The sequence below is a fragment of the Lathyrus oleraceus genome, chromosome 4 (assembly GCF_024323335.1).
Source record: "Lathyrus oleraceus cultivar Zhongwan6 chromosome 4, CAAS_Psat_ZW6_1.0, whole genome shotgun sequence".
NCBI classification, from domain to species: Eukaryota; Viridiplantae; Streptophyta; class Magnoliopsida; order Fabales; family Fabaceae; genus Lathyrus; species Lathyrus oleraceus.
In genome coordinates, this window is record NC_066582.1 from 373,476,675 (window position 1) to 373,497,009 (window position 20,335).

General features: G+C 37.1%; 1 protein-coding gene and 1 pseudogene across 1 annotated transcript; both read left to right on the forward strand.

Annotated features, from left to right (window-relative positions):
• The first annotated feature begins 2,909 nt into the window (after positions 1 to 2,909).
• On the forward strand, positions 2,910 to 3,785 carry LOC127137559 (U11/U12 small nuclear ribonucleoprotein 31 kDa protein). Its single transcript, XM_051064017.1, has one exon. The coding sequence runs from the start codon at positions 2,910 to 2,912 to the stop codon at positions 3,783 to 3,785; it is 876 nt and encodes a 291-aa protein (XP_050919974.1).
• Positions 3,786 to 18,872: 15,087 nt separating this feature from the next.
• Positions 18,873 to 20,009, forward strand: LOC127135560 (U11/U12 small nuclear ribonucleoprotein 31 kDa protein-like; annotated as a pseudogene).
• Positions 20,010 to 20,335: the final 326 nt, after the last annotated feature.

A 20,335-nucleotide genomic window follows, 5' to 3' on the forward strand; every position in this document is an offset into this window, starting at 1 on the left:
CACTATCTTTCGATTATTCGAATAATTGGCGTACGCCACATTGCTCGAGTTTTTGTCATCAAACTTAAAACACAATCGAATAAACTCAAATCACCTCTTATATCAAACCCAATTTTACAAAATAAACTATACAACTTCAATAGAGAATGGGAGGCGTACGCCTCACCACTCCTTGATTATTTGAATAATTGGCGTACGCCACCTTGCTCAAATCATCGACAAATCCAAACCTACCAACCCAAAATTCAAGCTATCTTCATAAATCGAATACAATATCTAAACATATCTTTTTACAATTTAAACCTCGGGTGATAAAAGATGGGAGGCGTACGCCTCACCGTCTCTCGATTATTTGGATAATTGGCGTACGCCATATTGCACAAATTATCGACTTCCGACTAAAACACGTTAAATAAACTTGGATAAGGGAATAGGTGGCGTACGCCTCGTTATTCTTTGAATAAGCAAGTAGGAGGCGTACGCCTCACTACCGTGCGTATTCAACATCCACAAACAAACTTTCAAAACAATTCGAACGAAAAGGGAATAGAAGGCGCACGCCTTATTATTCCTCGAAAGAATTGAACGATTGGTGTACACCATATTGCTCAATCTTTCGTTGTTCCTCAAATCATCAACAAATCAAACCTAACTTCTCGCCCTCGAGCGATCGAAACCAATCAAACCCAAACACGTCAATTCAACTCGTCACCCCCGCGTGACCAAAACCCTTTCAAAAAGAACACTGTCAATCCTTTCTAATGCGCACAACAAACCAGTGCTAGAGCCTCCACCGAGAGTAGACAAGCCAGTGTTTAGCCGTTAGAACGCCGACCTACACAGTCGTTCATCAAAACAAAACACAACCAATATTCGTAGTAGCCCGAACTACGAATGCTCTGATTTCCTTATTGCACCATAAGGATACGTAGGCAGGAGATTGCTGTATCTTCGCGAGCACACTAATAAAAAACCTCCCATTTCCCCCATCCTGAGGTCTTCATCCACATCTATCATCAATTCTAATTACTCGAAGCAAGCAGATAAACAGTCAATTAACAGTCAAATAGCGAAATCAGACTAAAAGGTTCCCGTTGAGTACAACGGACGTGAGGGGTGCTAATACCTTCCCCTTGCGTAATCGACTCCCGAACCCGAATATGGTTGCGACGACCATTATTCTTATTTCTAAAGGTTTTCTCGATATTTTCCTATTCCTTCATTGGAATAAATAAAGTTCGGTGGCGACTCTGTTTCGAACAACATTTTTTTTTCCGCGTCCTATCGCGAGGGATCGCATTATCATCTTTTTTTGAGGTGCGACAATTACATGCGACTCTATATGACTAATGCACAAATACAAGCTATTCAAAATCCTTTGATTCTTAGTAAAATTGGTGTCCCCACAACGACAATAAAGTGGATGAATTTTTCTGAAATGAGTCATCTTATATCAAATGTATATGACTGAGTTTTAGTTTAGTTTACAAGACATAGTTTTTCGTAAATCGTTTTCCCTCTGCTAAGTTGCCCTCCAAATAATTTAAATGGTCGGGTTGTCTTGATTAGACAGATTGCTACTAAGATGCATTTTATACAAGCTTATTTGAAACGAGGGTGTCCTCTACCACCAACATTCGTAGAATGGAGAGAACGTCTTAAGGAAGAAACATCTGAGTGAGAACTTTGCTTTTTTGGATAGGATGCATGAGTTCTAGAAATTAAATGATGTTGAAAAATAATACAATAGAAAAAAGTCTAATGCGAAAAGTTCAATAAATTTAAAAAGATGTCATCGATTTTGATGCATTTTAATCGTATGTACTTCTAATTTTGTTGATTCACTATGTTCATTTTTATTCTTATATCTTCATTTTAAGATGTCCAAACATAATCTAAGCGTATAAATAAAGCATTACTTTTGAAAACAAATTAATTGTTGAGTTTCTAGTAAGAGATGAGTCCTCTTCAATTCTGGACAAATTCTACATAAGAGTTTTTAAATGTTGTGAAACTGAAGTTATTAGACTAAGGTTTTGCTTAAATTGATGCAATGAGATGATATGAAGTGATATGAGATGAAATAGAATAAGATTACATTGTTTGAGTTAATTAAAATCAGATCCAGTATAATAAAATTTTATTATTCTATTTTATTTCATTTCATCACTTTTCATTAGCATTGTTTCCCTTAGATATGAGGAATAAAAAATTACATCACTTTCTACTAGTATTGATCACTTTCTACGAGTATTGTTCCCTTTAATATGAGCAGAATGAAAATTTTCATCACTTTCCATCAGTATTGTTTCTCTTTTATATGAGCAGAATCAAAAACTTACTTTGTTTTTATCGCTAATTATTCAAATAATAAAGTAATAAAATTTCTATTTCACTCTATTCTATTTTTGCTAAATTTCAATAACTCTATTTATCTTAAGATATTAAAATATAATCTAAAATAATATAATAAAATTGTATATCTAACGAACTAGAAATTTTTGTCTTAAAAAATCTAGCATCATACTAACAAAAAATTATTAAAATTTATATATGCAGATGGGTGGCTGACCAATTAAACAAAAAAATATTAAAACATAATAATTTTTAGTTTTATGCTATCTTTACAAGTACTTTGGCGGTGAGCAAGTTGTCCATTTACATATGGATAGTACTGCTTATAAAAAAATAAGAATGGATAAAACCATATATAAAACCAATCCAAAATATCCTGATCCATGTCCAGATCCGCTTGGAGTTTCGCTTCACTTCTCTAGGGTTTCTCAAACGCATTATAGAATCTCTCCACTCTCAGATTTCCTCTATAGATTAAAGAAGCATCGGAGAACTAATTCCGTCGCCGGAAACCGAACGCCGTTGCCGGAAACAAAAAACCTGAACCGAAAAAAATGTCAAGCAAGAAGAAACACAAACGAAAACACAGCGACAACGATGAAGACGACGACGTTTTCTACTACCGCTACTGCGCTTCGTCCTCAACCCCCAACACCACCACCGGCACCACATCCAGTAATCAACCCCAATCAAAACCGAACAACAAAGGATCATCAATAGGAGGAACAGGTGAACCCTTAGCACCATCAAAATCGACGCTATACGTTTCTAATCTAGATTACTCCCTAACAAACTCCGATCTCCATACGCTCTTCTCTACTTTCGGCCGCATCGCGCGTGTAACCGTTCTCAAAGACCGTCACATGCGCCTAAGCCGCGGTGTCGCGTTTGTCCAATTCGTTTCTCGTAATGACGCCCAACGCGCCGTGGCGGAGATGAATAAGAAGATTCTCAATGGAAGGACACTAACTGCTTCTATTGCTGCTGATAATGGACGTTCTTCGGAGTTTATTCGGAAGCGCGTGTACAATACTGAGACTGCTTTGTGTTATGAGTGTGGGGGGCATGGTCATTTGTCGTATGAGTGTCCTAAGAATCAGTTGGGGCCGAGGCCGCGACCTCAGCCTAAGAAGCCGCGACGGGGATTTAGTGGGCTGAGGGATAGGGATGGGGAGGAGGAAGGTGATGAGGAGGAGGAGGAGGGTGGTCAGATTGCTGCGGAGCAGTTTGACGATAATTGGGCTTCTGTTGTGGATGATGAAGCGGGTGAAAGGTTGCTGGGGAGAAACAGAAATGATGATGAGGGTTTGGACAACAACAAGACGAAGAAGAAAGGGAAGAAAGCTGGGTATTTCAGTGATGGGAGTGATCACTTGGCTGAGTTGGAGAATAATACCAATTTGTGCCTCACCCTCGACACTAGGCTTTAAATTATAGGTTTAATTATTCTGTAACTTTTTGAACCATGGGCTAATCTGGAATGTCATTGTAATGATATGTAGAAAAAGAAATTGGTTATTGTTATGCTATTTCCTTTCTTTCTGAATTATGGCTTTGAATTGGATTAAGTATAGTTATATTATATGGAGTTTGGGGTCAATTGTTACTGCTGTACTGTTGGTTTTAAGAATGATTGGTTTTGGATATATCTATAACTCTGAAACCATATTCAATTGACAATTATATATAACCGATAGATACCATATTCATGATTGTCTATATACTTTTGTATGCTCATATTTTTTACTAATTGAATCATTGTCTTATGGCACAAGTTAATGAAAATAGTAGAGTTCATATCCTCTATGAATAGGATTAACATGAAGCTTGATTACATAGTACGATAATTGTACTCAGATATAAAGATATTGGGAGTTTTGTGAAATTCAGGATATCGGTTTCTTGAATTTTGTTGAAGTTTGAGCAGATTCAAATAGGATTAATATGGGTGTTCTTGAAGAGGAAGTAGGTAAAAGTTTGGAATTTTTTTTCAAAATAATAATTATTTTTATATTTTTTTCAAAATAACTAATTATTTAAAAAAATTATCAAAATAACCAGGTTTGGTAGAGGATGCGTCAGATGAACTGGGGCACCCCCAATGCATAAAGAGGAGGCGTCAATAGCATTGGCGCATGCATTGCGCTCCTCACGAGGAGGCGCCACTAGCATTGGCGCATGCATTGCGCTCCTCATGAGGAGGCGCCAATACTAGTGGCGCCTGCATTGGGCCTCATGAGGAGGCGTCAATGCTAGTGGCGCCTAGGTGCAATTGGTTGTATGGGCGCTAATTCATCTGGCTGCATGTGATGGTCATGTGGGCGTCAATCCCTCAAGCGCCCACATGTTTTGTCCGTCTCTATAAATACCACGCATTGGATGCAATATTTTTCACTCAAACTCATCTCCTAATACAATTCAACCACCATCAATTTCAATTTTCCCTGTTTCAACAATGTCTGCATACATTCAAAAACAAAGTGCTGATGTAATATTTTCTGCCGTTACGGCTCCGGTACAGATTCGACTTTGGAACACAAATATGTTTGAACGTCTTAATCGGACGTTGTACAGTTGGTTAGAGGGAGAAATTGGAGAGGGTGAACGGATTAGAAGAATACAATGGCTTGTGTCCACGTTCAACCAACACGGAGAATTACACGAAAATGGTTGATATTAAGACAGACCAAGATGCTTGTAGGATGATGCATTACATGTTCAAAATTGTTTTTCTGGTTGTAATTGCATAGTTCTTGTATTTGTTATAATTATATGTGTTACTGTTTATGCAATGGTACTTTCGTGACAGACGTCTAATATGAAATAAATTTAATTTTTCATATATTGCAATAGAGGTACATGTAAATTTATCTGGTTGTGCTCATTCTAACACTAGGACAGTTATTACGATTGTGACCTAGTTGACGGCATGAACTACATAGTCTAACCATTTTGTTCGCCGTATCCATTTCGGTTCGAATTCCGATGCTGTTTGGGCGACCCTTTTTCTTCCTTCGCATAACTTCGTTGTGCCAGACGATGTCCCCTTGATATTCTGGCCAATAATCCTCTTTTGCCACTACGAAAAAACTAATTTTATAAACATTTGAAAGACTGACGATTTTGTAAACTTCAGATAACAAGTATGATGGATCCCTTCGAACCTTTGAGCATGCCGCAAGGACATGGGAGCGGGGGTACGAAAGGCTTGGAACTTTCTGCAGTCGCACTAACCTCTATCTATTTCGACTCTGTACTGTCCCATCGGCATGCCCTCATTGTGATCCATGGACTCGACAACACTAAACCAACCTTTACTTCGGTCAAAGACCGTAACCACATGTGTGTTTGCTTTGGCAGCTTCATGTCTGATGAATTTCATCGAAGCATCACTGAACAACTGTCCAGATTGCAACATTGAACTCCATTTTAAGCGTCTGGTTTCAAACAACGCCCTTAGCCTGAAATATGTAGCATGCACCAAAGCGATTATTGGTAGGTTACGGATGCCTTTGAAGACAGAGTTCATTGATTCCACAAGATTTGTTGTCATGTGGCCCCAACGTTGACCGTTGTCGTATGCCCCAGTCCACTTCTCCAAAGGAATACCATGGATCCACCGTACCGCATCTTCGTTTGACAATCTTATTTCCTTGCGGTAGTGTTTGAAAGAAGGTTCTGATAATGCGTAACCTGCATTGACAACCTTCTTCCACAACGTCTTATCTTTGATTTCCCGCATGAAATTCTGAGCAATATGTCTATTACATAAAACATGCGTCGAAGGAGGATTTTGCTAGCCGTTGTCAATGTTATTATATGCACTGATGATTGAAGGGTGTCTGTCGGAGATCAAACATAAGTTAGGCTGAGGTGCAACGTGCAATCAGAGATTTCATAGGAAAAAACTTCATCCCTCAGCAGTCTCCCCTTCAACTAGGGCAAAGACGATTGAAAAAATATTGATGTTCCCATCTTGTGCCACTACCATCAGTAACGTTCCTTTGTATTTTCCGTACAACCATGTACCATCAGTTTGTATAATTGGTTTACAGAAAGAAAAACCTATGATACCTGGTTGATACACCCAGAATAGACGGTGAAATATTTTATTTCCAACAGCACACGTACCATCTGGTGTATAGGCGGACAATTTGTTTCCAGCTTGACAATTGTTCCGGGAGCATATTGTTTTAGAGCCAACAAGTATTTTGGAAGTTGTTTGTAAGACTCCTCCCAATTGCCAAACACTTTTTCAATAGATTTTGTCCTAGCTATCCATGCCTTCCTATATGATGGAGTGTACTCGTACTCTGCCCTAATATGCGAGATTATTGTACTCACCTTTAATGATGGATTGTCGCTAATAACAGATAATATTTCATCACATATTAGCTGAGAGCTTAATTTACGATGATCCTGGATTGGGTTTGTCAGCATGCATGTGTGATCTGGACCCATTGATCCAATCTCCCAAGACTCGCTCCTCTTCCGGTACGAAGCTGACAACATAAAAAGGCAGTGCTCATTCGGACAATAAACTTTATACCTCGATGCGTCAGTTCTGTCAACTCTGAAATCAGCTGATAGTTGCATGTGGAATTTCTTAATGGCTCTTACACATTCCTCTTTTGTGCGAAATGTGTCTCCTTGTTTCAAAGATCCTTGCATCTGCACGTAAGGATTGTACCATACATCTGCTAAAGGTTCATCTGAACCCAAATTTAACCTTGTCATCTGTTGGGGTGGGCAGTATACATAACTTGTTGGTATTGGCTCCTCTTCCTCTTCAGCGTTCACCATCGAATCAACCATGATCTCAGATTCTTCTTCTTTGTCATCTAGAACATTCACCTCAGCTTGTCCGTCATCAGTCTCACAAAACACTTGTGACTGATCAATGTACAGAGACACCTGTTGTTGATGTGGTAATATATACAACTCTATATCGTTGTAACCAGATTGTTCGTGACTGACAAACATATGCTGAATATCATCATCATCTCGAATCTTCTTCTGATAAAATTTAACCTGGTTTTCTACAAACCAAACCGGATTTTTATAGATGATTTGGCCCACATTACTGCATTGCAATTTCTTTTCTATTCTTTGTTTCAGATGTGAAAAATTTGATCGTCGATTTATTGTAAACCGAGTTACCTCTGTGTTTCGAAAACAAAAACCGAACAACTGATGATCAAATATTTCACCTTCGACATGGGCACTGATCATGTAATGTTGTGTGGAAGACATTTTGTTGAAATATTAAATATGTAGATATCTTTAAGGGAATTGAATGCATTGCTAAGTTGTTCATCCACACAACATAAATAATGTTTCATTGCTAACTTGGTCGTTGCATTGATAACTTGGTCATTGTTTGTACAAACTTGACCATGCATGTAGTAGAAAGAATCAACCATGCAGAGAAAAGAGTGACAAGAACACACATGCGCCTGAGCCCTGAGATTCCCACCTAGGCGCCCATTCCCTAGGCGCCATAAAGTAACTGGGGCGCCAAAAGGATGGGTGCCTCTTCACAAAAATTGGTCTTATGCGCCACTAGGAAGGGCGCCCCTTCCCATTGCCCTACACTAAGGCGCCAAGAGGAAGGGAGCCTCTTCCTTGCATGTGAAGAATCACATGTAGGCGCCAAGAGGAATGGCGCATCTTCCCTTACATGTTGATTCTTCACATGCGCCTAGAAGAGATTCCTCACATGCTATCTCTCACATGCTTTCTGAAGTTTGTCATTCCCTTGTCTTCTCTTGCCATTCCATGCAACCAATCACATTCATCTTAGGTTGCAAACCTACTCACTCATTCATCTATAAATAGCCTCTCATATCAACAATATCAAATCATCTTCATCAATACTCAATTATATTCTTCTACCACACTTGTTTCCTCTACCACACTCAAGCTTTGCAAAATCAAATCATGTCTTTGTTGACTATGGGCGATGAACATAGAGGCACGCTCGAGAATATATCGGCATTTGTATGTCATCTCTCTCTTTTTACTTTTTCTATTTTTAGTCTTATACCTTTGTTATCTATGTTTTTCTTACTTATAGAGTTGTGCTTGTTGATTATGTATTTCTTCTTCTAATTGCATTTTCTTACTTTTTTATTATTAGGATCCGAAGCGGTTTAGATGTCGTGTACATGAATATGTACCCCACGATCCTTTAATAGAACCATATATTAGAGGATGTGGATTTGGAAATCTACTCAACATTGTTTCGTACTCGGTGGACTACAAGTTCATTCTAACTTTGTTGGAGAGGTGGAGACCCGAGACCCACACATTTCACCTTCCGATTGGTGAGTGTACCGTCACACTTGAGGACGTGTACATGTTGTTGGGTCTCCGTATAGATGGAAAGGCAGTGAATGATCGAGTTAACCAAGACAACAATATCTGCAATGAATTATTGGGTGCCCATTTGCTAGACGACGAAACTGAGGGAGACACGTCCGGTCAAGCAAGGGGGCAAGGTATAAGTTTAAAATACCTTAAACAATATTATGCCAGTATAGTAATTCCCGACGATTCAACCGAGTATGAGAAAATAATAAAAGCTTGGTGTTATATTATGATTTTATTTGATAATTTTTTGTTTCCAGAAAGTACAGGTAATTTTGTAAATATAATGTATTTACCTTTATTACGCAACATTAATAAGGTAAACACTTATAGTTAGGGTTCAGCTGTATTGGCCCATCTATATAGTGCAATGTATAGAACTACAAAAAAGAATACCTATATTTTTTTTCATGTGCGTATTTGCTTCAAGCTTGGGGTTGGTCAAGAATGTCGTCGCTCGCCCCGATAAATGAGCGCCCATTCGTGTTCCCGTTTGCAACCAAGTAAGTCTAACACTTTACCATTCACCATTTAGTTAATTATATTTTATATTATAATTAATAGTAAATAATATTTTTCACTTCTTTTTTATCTTAGGTGGTCAGTAAGGGGAATGAACTACAACAGGTGTCTGAAACACGCTATTGTAGTCTATCGAAATCTATTGGACCACATTGGACATGACGATGTAATAATCCTACCCAACTATATTTTAATTTAAAAATACTTCTCAAATTATTTTCCATCTAATCGTTTCGTATTGTTTTACAGTTTGTCTGGAGGCCATATCTGGGTCTGGATCATGATGTGAACCATGACGATGCTGCAGTTTGGACAACGAAGACACCGGTTATCCGATTCACTATGGTGGAAATGCACCAGAGTGACCGGGTCAAACTGCAGTTCTGAATGCTACAACAGATTCCAGAATCTCCCACGTGTTTGGGGAATTGACATCAAAAAAGGGTTGATGCACAATGGGATTATTCTGATTGGAGAGACTTTGCAAAAGACATGTGTCGTCCATAGAGGAATCAAAGACAACACATCTTGAACGAACCAGATATCCATGGTGCAAGACCGACTCAACAAAATATATGGCATGGTTTAGATCGGTAACAACTCAACAATTTGTATCTGAGCCGCGGTATTTGATGGATCCACGCCAACATGCTTCGTCATCGTATGCCCCACAACAATTCACCACCCAACACCAATGTGAACCCACCCAAACCCAACAACCAACCATACAACATCAACCAACCACATACACACAACAACCAAACACCCAACATCGCAACCCGTTCATGCCAACCACCCAACAACCAACCATCCAACGTCGCAATCCATTCATACCTCTCACTCAAACACAAAACCAAGAATCAAACCCCGCAACCACAACTGTCTATAGCCCAGATGATTCATATGGGTCACTTCATCGTAGCCCCCCATCAATAACACCCAACCATTGTTTAACTATAGTCGCCCCAGAAACCATTGCTTTGTTTCCAAAACGACTCAATGACCCAATTTGGGCAACTATATCGTCCCCAATTCACTCAACCACAACGCCCTAACTACGATGACATGGGCACCGAACTCCATTACGGAAGCGCCGTTGGCCAGAGCCCCTCCGGATATTGGGAGCAAATGATGACACATCTATCAAATACCGCTGGAACTTCCGTTGGACCTTCCAACCAACCATCGCTCGATCAGGTCAGCACACAAAGACCCCAAACACCTCAAGAAAATCGTGGAAGACCTAGGAGATAAACTAACGCACCGGGATGTGGAACAGGGGGACGTTATAATCGGACGGGTCATTAGTTTATTGTCAGTCCAATGTAACCAATTATTACATCATCAATGAATTTTTTTTCATTACTATTTCTTTTTTATTAAATAATAAAAATTAAATATTAATAATAAAAAAAAATAGCAGGGGGTGTATGCGCCAGAATTAATTGGCGCATACACCAATCAAACATACATAGGCGCCACTAACATTGGCGCCTCCTCATGAGGCCCAATGCAGGCGCCACTAGCATTGGCGCCTCCTCACGAGGAGTCTAATGCATGCGTCAATGCTATTGGCGCCTCCTCTTCATGCATTGGGGGTACGTCAATTCATCTGCCGCATCCTCTATCAAACCTGATTATTTTGGTAATATTTTTGAATAATTGGTTATTTTGGAATTATTTTTGAAAATAATGGTTATTTTGAAAAAAAATTCTAAAAGTTTGTTTTAATATATTTGTAATATTTTAATACAAATAAAATAAAAAATAAAATTAATTATAAAAACAATGATATATTTTATTAGTTCATAAATGTCTATTGATTGCTTACTCATTCCATCCTAAAATAAGAATAGTTTAAGGTTTTTATAAATTGTCATAAATGTATAGGAGAATAATGACTTGAAAGAAGTTTTAATTATTTAATGGCATTCTGAAAGAAATTGATATTGAAAAAGTAAAATGATGTTTATTTTGAGATAAATTTTGTTTGGTAAAATAATTTTGAAATGAAGTACCTCTCTAATGAAAGTAAAGTTTTGAAAACTAAAAATAATGCAGCGTTGTTCAATAGCGAACCAAAATATTAGTTTTAAAAATTGGAGAGTAAAAAAATATAATTTTAGCAAAATAGAAGATAAATAAATAAATTTAAGTCAGTAATTTTAAAAGTATTTGTTTTTTAAATTATGAATTTATATTGTGAAAAGTAATCTAATAATTTTAGATGTAATTGATGGTAATAAATTCAGAATTTGAAATTTAAATTCTTTGAAATATAAAATATAATATATATTTTTGGTGACGATTAGGGCTTTCATTGATAGAATTTTTTTTGGTGACAACTCAGAATTTGAAATGTATATTCTTTTAAATTCAGAATGTAAGTAAATAGTTTTTTTTTGGGACGTTTCAGAATTTGAAACTTAAACTATTTAACTCATATAATAAAAATAATAATTTTTTAAGTTTGTTTAATCAAATATATATTTATTTATTAGTAAAATGGGAGGATCAAAGGTCTAAAATGAGGAGACATTAGGCAGCATGTCTCATAGACATTTGAACCGTTACTAAAAAAATTATCATCGAATCAGATACAACCATCAAAACTGGACAAATCTAGTTTGGTTAAAAAATCAGCACACTTAATAGTTTTTCTAAAAATGTGAATGAATGCACTTCTTTAAAATGCTGAAGGAGAAGAAGAATATGCCTAGCCAAAGTCGAACCTTGTTTAGACTTCAAAGGCGACCCTTGGAGAGCATCTGCTACTGTCTTTTTGCCATCTTGAACAATAAGGTTCTTGAAATCTCTCTTCCAAGCAAGCTCCAAACCCATAAGGACACCCCAGAATTCTGTAGCAAGACTATTGCAATCACCAATAGTCTTATGAAAGCCACAAAGTTATCTTTCTTGACTGTCACGAAAAACACCCCCACACTTAGTAAGCAATCTGCTAGTGGTAGCCCCGTCAGAATTAAAACAAACCCCGAAGGTGTGAAAAACATAAGAAAGGGGGTTTGAATTGAGTTTTATAAAACAAAAGTTTTTTACCAACTCAAGAACACCACTTAAAAGTTAATAACAAAGAGATAAAAACACAAGTATTTTATTATCGTTCGCTTGAAACTCAAAGCTACTATAGTCCACCCTCCAAAGTGATTTCACCTTATACACACAGATTTAATCCACTATAATCAACTGATTAGAATAATCACAAAGAAGCTTTTGTTTATTAAGTGGATCACTGGATTAAGATGCATATTATTGTTATTCATTCATTGAGCATGGTACATGTCATTGTAGTCAATGACATCATCTACTCCATGCATAGGTTGCCTCGAAGGCTCACGTCTCATTAATTCAAGATTATAAAAAGCATCATTTGGTTCATAAGTACAAATTGATTCATATCAACAAGTCCTTTTGGCCGACCTACAAGATTGGTGCATTATTATGGTCCATCACGTCTCATGGCGAGCATTCTTATTAAATGAGCATTTTTTTCTACTCATCTCGGGCCACGTCTAAAGAGCTATTTAACGGATGGCCTAGGATTTGCATTTCCTGGTCCTGACTTGAGAAAATTTCCTGAGGATTTAGATTCAATGTCTTTTAATTCCTATAAGAAAGAAAATGAAACAGTTTTCTATGGACTTCATAATAATGTTACTTTTGATCAAAAAATACAAATTTAGATGTACAAAACCATTCTTTTTCCATATGGGCACGATCCTTCTGAGAATAAATTTTGTAAGGGGCATAGTTTACAGTTATATTGGTAGACCTCATGATTTACACACAGCCATGGCCTATGATCTAAAGACTTGAGGACATTACAATAAAAAAGTATATAAGCTTAAAACATCATGACAGTTGACCACGACAACTCCATGCACTCTCTTCACCAAAACACTTCCAGAAGCAGTAAACTTGGTATCATGAGTGAAACCTGCAGGATTCAAAGAAACAATGAGTAAGGATTTTCCCAAAGAGATTATGATCAAAAGAAGAAAAACTGTCACAAGCTGCCGAACGGCAAAACAGCAAAAACAAGCCGTCACACCCAAAAAACAAAAAACGGCTACAGACGCAAGTTCAGAGTATTCCTCCCACAGCAGGCCATGTTGCAGACCTTGGCAACATGATTGTCCTTCAATGGCAGGATGGTTAACAACTCCAAGACAGATGATTCAGTTCCAGAATGTTGATGTTAATAACTGGATAGGGATTTGGTCGGTAGCAGAGATGTTAAACAATCGAGAAAACTAACATGCTAAACACAGTTGAGAGTATCTCTTAGCCTACACTTGGAAATGAGGATACATTTAAAGATTCACCTTTTTGGGACATAAGGTTTAGCTATAGCGGCAGGACCATTGCATTATGAATCATCAATTAAAGACGGGATTGGTTTAAACGCCATAATGCTCCAAACCAAAACAGTGCCAGGGTATGCTTCAAAAAAAACCTGTTACAATAGAACCTATTATCAGAGAACCATGACAGATGCTGAACCATGACAAGAAGAAACCTGTTACCAAACCATCTAACCTTGATCAAATATACGATCTAAAAACTGCACAAACCACTACTGCATCACCAAGCATAGCAACCCACAAATCAGCTCACGCACAAGCAAAGTATCCAAAACAAAAATAATCATTACCATAGCAAAATTTCATTCAAACTTCTAACACAATAGCTAACAACATCACATTCCAAGTTAACAGGTTTTCAGCATATGACTAACCTCATGGTAATAGAATCACAGGAGCAATCATGACTACCACCATGTAAAACACAGCAGACTAGCAATCCAAGCTCAGCCATCAACAAGGTTAACATCCATACAAGTATCATCAAGCATCCTGAATATCATTCAGATCACCTACCAAATACCAAACCAAGTATCAAACATGGCATCAATTTAATGGTCATAAGACTTGTAAGCACACAATTGTTATGATAAACCAAAGGCAAAGATTCACAGGATTCGAAAATACTTGAGCAGCAATTCATACCTAAATGTATTAAGTCCTCACATCAGCAAAAACGGAAGAAGTGTTGTGAATCGAAGTTGAGAAGTCATCAATTAAGGTTAAAATATATGCCAGTAAATACCAATTTCCTTACCTCAATTGTTGAAGGTTTCACCGCAGTAAAAACTAGATGGGAGATTCAGTGAAGACGGCCACGCATTTGGAGATTTTTTGGGACCACAATCAAATCCGTTTCCTACCACATTTACATTGGTCCCCACCAAAATCTAAAGAAAGATTTGATGCTAACGGAATGATTCCTTTTTGCACCATCTGCCAAGGATCCACACACGATTTTGGGGAGCTCATTTCACTCTATAAAAAGGAAAGCTAATCGATTGAAAAAGGAGAGAAGAAAAATACTGTCACTCTGCTGAAATCCCAAACGAACCTTACACCGAAAAGCTCCGCTAAAACTCTGTATTTCAACTCTGATTTTCACACTGAAAATCAGGGTTTGAAGAGCTTGACCCCTTCAATCGTGTGCAAAAGGAAATGACAATCAATTAGAGGAGAAAGTCAGAATCAGACAGAAAACAAGGAGTGGATACAGAAGGATAGAAAGAAAAGGAAGAAACTTGAAACAACAAGCAAAAGAAGAGGGACAACGTCACACGATTTAATAGGGAGAGGATATTTTCCAGAAAGAATGAAGAGTCGTTTTAAGAGAGAGAGACAAAATTATTTTGATTTATTTCTTTGCTTTAAGGGGTGATTGTTTCTTCTTTTAAAATATTATTAAGAGTAAATTAATGTTATTGATGATAGATACTTGGGTGCTGTCAGATTATGTTCACAAAATCTTTATGATGTTATCAATGAACAATGATGCGCGTGGCGGTAGGTAAACCGAGGCCAACCTTTTCTCTTCTCGGCGGTACCACTTGGCTGAGTAGGAGAGGATTTTGGGCCTTGTGGCCCATCACGAAAATAACACTACTTTAAGTCCCTTGGGCCTTCTTTGATCCAATGTTTAGGGCCTAACTTTTTATTTATTTCCCAAACATTCCAATTTGGTCTACTTGGTTTATGAGCTATTCTTGATTGTTTTAATTAAAATTAAGATAACACTAATATTAGAAATATTTATTAGTTCGGTTTCGATTACTATTTTCAACTCTTCTTTTTATCTTGTTATAATATTATAATTAGTTAAATGGTGGATTAATGGTTAACGTCAACAAATAAGTTTGACGTTGGTCCAATACCAAATAGTCTTTCCCAAAAGTATATTAATTCTAAATAAATTCAAATTCACCGTATTTAAATAGTATTCTCTTAAAAAATTATTTAATTTAATTTTGAATGAAAAGGAGAATAGTAAGCCTCCGCTTCACTATCTCTCGACTATTCGAACAATTGGCGTACGCCATATTGCTCGGATTTTCGTCATTCATTTAAAACCCTAAAACTCCATAAAATTAAAATCACTCCACCAATTAATAATAAATTCTAAAACTTTTATTTTTAATAATTAATCTTTGAATGAAAAGGAGAATAGTGAGCATCCGCTTCATTATCTCTCGATTATTCGAATAATTGGCGTACGCCATATTGCTCGGATTTTCGTCATTCAATTAAAACCCTAATAATCATACAATTTCAAATCAATTTTTCAAATCAAACATAGGTTCTAAATTCAAATTATTTCTAAACTTCAACCATCATATTCAAATCATTTTCCAAATCAACTACAAATTCTAAAACATTTAATTCTAAATTTATGATAATAAAGAGGATAGGAGGCGTACGCCTCACTATCTTTCGATTATTCGAATAATTGGCGTACGCCACATTGCTCGAGTTTTTGTCATCAAACTTAAAACACAATCGAATAAACTCAAATCACCTCTTATATCAAACCCAATTTTACAAAATAAACTATACAACTTCAATAGAGAATGGGAGGCGTACGCCTCACCACTCCTTGATTATTTGAATAATTGGCGTACGCCACCTTGCTCAAATCATCGACAAATCCAAACCTACCAACCCAAAATTCAAGCTATCTTCATAAATCGAATACAATATCTAAACATATCTTTTTACAATTTAAACCTCGGGTGATAAAAGATGGGAGGCGTACGCCTCACCGTCTCTCGATTATTTGGATAATTGGCGTACGCCATATTGCACAAATTATCGACTTCCGACTAAAACACGTTAAATAAACTTGGATAAGGGAATAGGTGGCGTACGCCTCGTTATTCTTTGAATAAGCAAGTAGGAGGCGTACGCCTCACTACCGTGCGTATTCAACATCCACAAACAAACTTTCAAAACAATTCGAACGAAAAGGGAATAGAAGGCGCACGCCTTATTATTCCTCGAAAGAATTGAACGATTGGTGTACACCATATTGCTCAATCTTTCGTCGTTCCTCAAATCATCAACAAATCAAACCTAACTTCTCGCCCTCGAGCGATCGAAACCAATCAAATCCAAACACGTCAATTCAACTCGTCACCCCCGCGTGACCAAAACCCTTTCAAAAAGAACACTGTCAATCCTTTCTAATGCGCACAACAAACCAGTGCTAGAGCCTCCACCGAGAGTAGACAAGCCAGTGTTTAGCCGTTAGAACGCCGACCTACACAGTCGTTCATCAAAACAAAACACAACCAATATTCGTAGTAGCCCGAACTACGAATGCTCTGATTTCCTTATTGCACCATAAGGATACGTAGGCAGGAGATTGCTGTATCTTCGCGAGCACACTAATAAAAAACCTCCCATTTCCCCCATCCTGAGGTCTTCATCCACATCTATCATCAATTCTAATTACTCGAAGCAAGCAGATAAACAGTCAATTAACAGTCAAATAGCAAAATCAGACTAAAAGGTTCCCGTTGAGTACAACGGACGTGAGGGGTGCTAATACCTTCCCCTTGCGTAATCGACTCCCGAACCCGAATATGGTTGCGACGACCATTATTCTTATTTCTAAAGGTTTTCTCGATATTTTCCTATTCCTTCATTGGAATAAATAAAGTTCGGTGGCGACTCTGTTTCGAACAACATTTTTTTTTCCGCGTCCTATCGCGAGGGATCGCATTATCATCTTTTTTTGAGGTGCGACAATTACATGCGACTCTATATGACTAATGCACAAATACAAGCTATTCAAAATCCTTTGATTCTTAGTAAAATTGGTGTCCCCACAACGACAATAAAGTGGATGAATTTTTCTGAAATGAGTCATCTTATATCAAATGTATATGACTGAGTTTTAGTTTAGTTTACAAGACATAGTTTTTCGTAAATCGTTTTCCCTCTGCTAAGTTGCCCTCCAAATAATTTAAATGGCCGGGTTGTCTTGATTAGACAGATTGCTACTAAGATGCATTTTATACAAGCTTATTTGAAACGAGGGTGTCCTCTACCACCAACATTCGTAGAATGGAGAGAACGTCTTAAGGAAGAAACATCTGAGTGAGAACTTTGCTTTTTTGGATAGGATGCATGAGTTCTAGAAATTAAATGATGTTGAAAAATAATACAATAGAAAAAAGTCTAATGCGAAAAGTTCAATAAATTTAAAAAGATGTCATCGATTTTGATGCATTTTAATCGTATGTACTTCTAATTTTGTTGATTCACTATGTTCATTTTTATTCTTATATCTTCATTTTAAGATGTCCAAACATAATCTAAGCGTATAAATAAAGCATTACTTTTGAAAACAAATTAATTGTTGAGTTTCTAGTAAGAGATGAGTCCTCTTCAATTCTGGACAAATTCTACATAAGAGTTTTTAAATGTTGTGAAACTGAAGTTATTAGACTAAGGTTTTGCTTAAATTGATGCAATGAGATGATATGAAGTGATATGAGATGAAATAGAATAAGATTACATTGTTTGAGTTAATTAAAATCAGATCCAGTATAATAAAATTTTATTATTCTATTTTATTTCATTTCATCACTTTTCATTAGCATTGTTTCCCTTAGATATGAGGAATAAAAAATTACATCACTTTCTACTAGTATTGATCACTTTCTACGAGTATTGTTCCCTTTAATATGAGCAGAATGAAAATTTTCATCACTTTCCATCAGTATTGTTTCTCTTTTATATGAGCAGAATCAAAAACTTACTTTGTTTTTATCGCTAATTATTCAAATAATAAAGTAATAAAATTTCTATTTCACTCTATTCTATTTTTGCTAAATTTCAATAACTCTATTTATCTTAAGATATTAAAATATAATCTAAAATAATATAATAAAATTGTATATCTAACGAACTAGAAATTTTTGTCTTAAAAAATCTAGCATCATACTAACAAAAAATTATTAAAATTTATATATGCAGATGGGTGGCTGACCAATTAAATAAAAAAATATTAAAACATAATAATTTTTAGTTTTATGCTATCTTTACAAGTACTCTGGCGGTGAGCAAGTTGTCCATTTACATATGGATAGTACTGCTTATAAAAAAATAAGAATGGATAAAACCATATATAAAACCAATCCAAAATATCCGGATCCATGTCCAGATCCGCTTGGAGTTTCGCTTCACTTCTCTAGGGTTTCTCAAACGCATTATAGAATCTCTCCACTCTCAGATTTCCTCTATAGATTAAAGAAGCATCGGAGAACTAATTCCGTCGCCGGAAACCGAACGCCGTTGCCGGAAACAAAAAACCTGAACCGAAAAAAATGTCAAGCAAGAAGAAACACAAACGAAAACACAGCGACAGCGATGAAGACGACGACGTTTTCTACTACCGCTACTGCGCTTCGTCCTCAACCCCAACACCACCACCGGCACCACATCCAGTAATCAACCCCAATCAAAACCGAACAACAAAGGATCATCAATAGGAGGAACAGGTGAACCCTTAGCACCATCAAAATCGACGCTATACGTTTCTAATCTAGATTACTCCCTAACAAACTCCGATCTCCATACGCTCTTCTCTACTTTCGGCCGCATCGCGCGTGTAACCGTTCTCAAAGACCGTCACACGCGCCTAAGCCGCGGTGTCGCGTTTGTCCAATTCGTTTCTCGTAATGACGCCCAACGCGCCGTGGCGGAGATGAATAAGAAGATTCTCAATGGAAGGACTCTAACTGCTTCTATTGCTGCTGATAATGGACGTGCTCCGGAGTTTATTCGGAAGCGCGTGTACAATACTGAGACTGCTTTGTGTTATGAGTGTGGGGGGCATGGTCATTTGTCGTATGAGTGTCCTAAGAATCAGTTGGGGCCGAGGCCGCGGCCTCAGCCTAAGAAGCCGCGACGGGGATTTAGTGGGCTGAGGGATAGGGATGGGGAGGAGGAAGGTGATGATGAGGAGGAGGAGGGTGGTCAGATTGCTGCGGAGCAGTTTGACGATAATTGGGCTTCTGTTGTGGATGATGAAGCGGGTGAAAGGTTGCTGGGGAGAAACAGAAATGATGATGAGGGTTTGGACAACAACAAGACGAAGAAGAAAGGGAAGAAAGCTGGGTATTTCAGTGATGAGAGTGATCATGATGATGATGATTGATCATGACTATGTAGCATTGACACTTCAGATTGAAGGTGTGTGTTTGGTATTCCGCATTACCGCATTATTCAACTAGTCCTGTGTGTCGTGTCTATATATGTGCCAGTGTTTCATAGATCTAAATGGCAATTTTTTGTTTTTATCAAGATATGGTGTAATTGATGAAATTGTTTATATGTTGTTGGCTTGGTTGGATGTGTTTATGGTTTTGATCACAAGCACATGTTAGTTATTAGTTATTGTGGTAGTAATTAGTGATAGTGGTGGTGAATTGGTGATGAGCATTTTTGTGTATTCCATATTTTCATAGTTAATGAATGATGACAGACGAGTCTCTTATTTATCGGCTTAATTTAGCATTCGGTTTACCTGTAAAACAGAAAGGAAAAGCCTGTTCGTTATGTTTTTTATTTTGGTTCAGTTAAAACATGTAATGTAATCAAATTGTAACACCCTGGTTTACTTTATGCACATCTTGTTATCATATAAGTAAGGTTTTTAATTACAGTTGTGGTGGTTATGTTATGATATTTGATATGTAGAATAT

Excerpts from the sequence above, each read along its gene's own strand:
- LOC127137559 (XM_051064017.1), top strand. The coding sequence starts at position 2,910 with ATGTCAAGCAAGAAGAAACACAAACGAAAACACAGCGACAACGATGAA.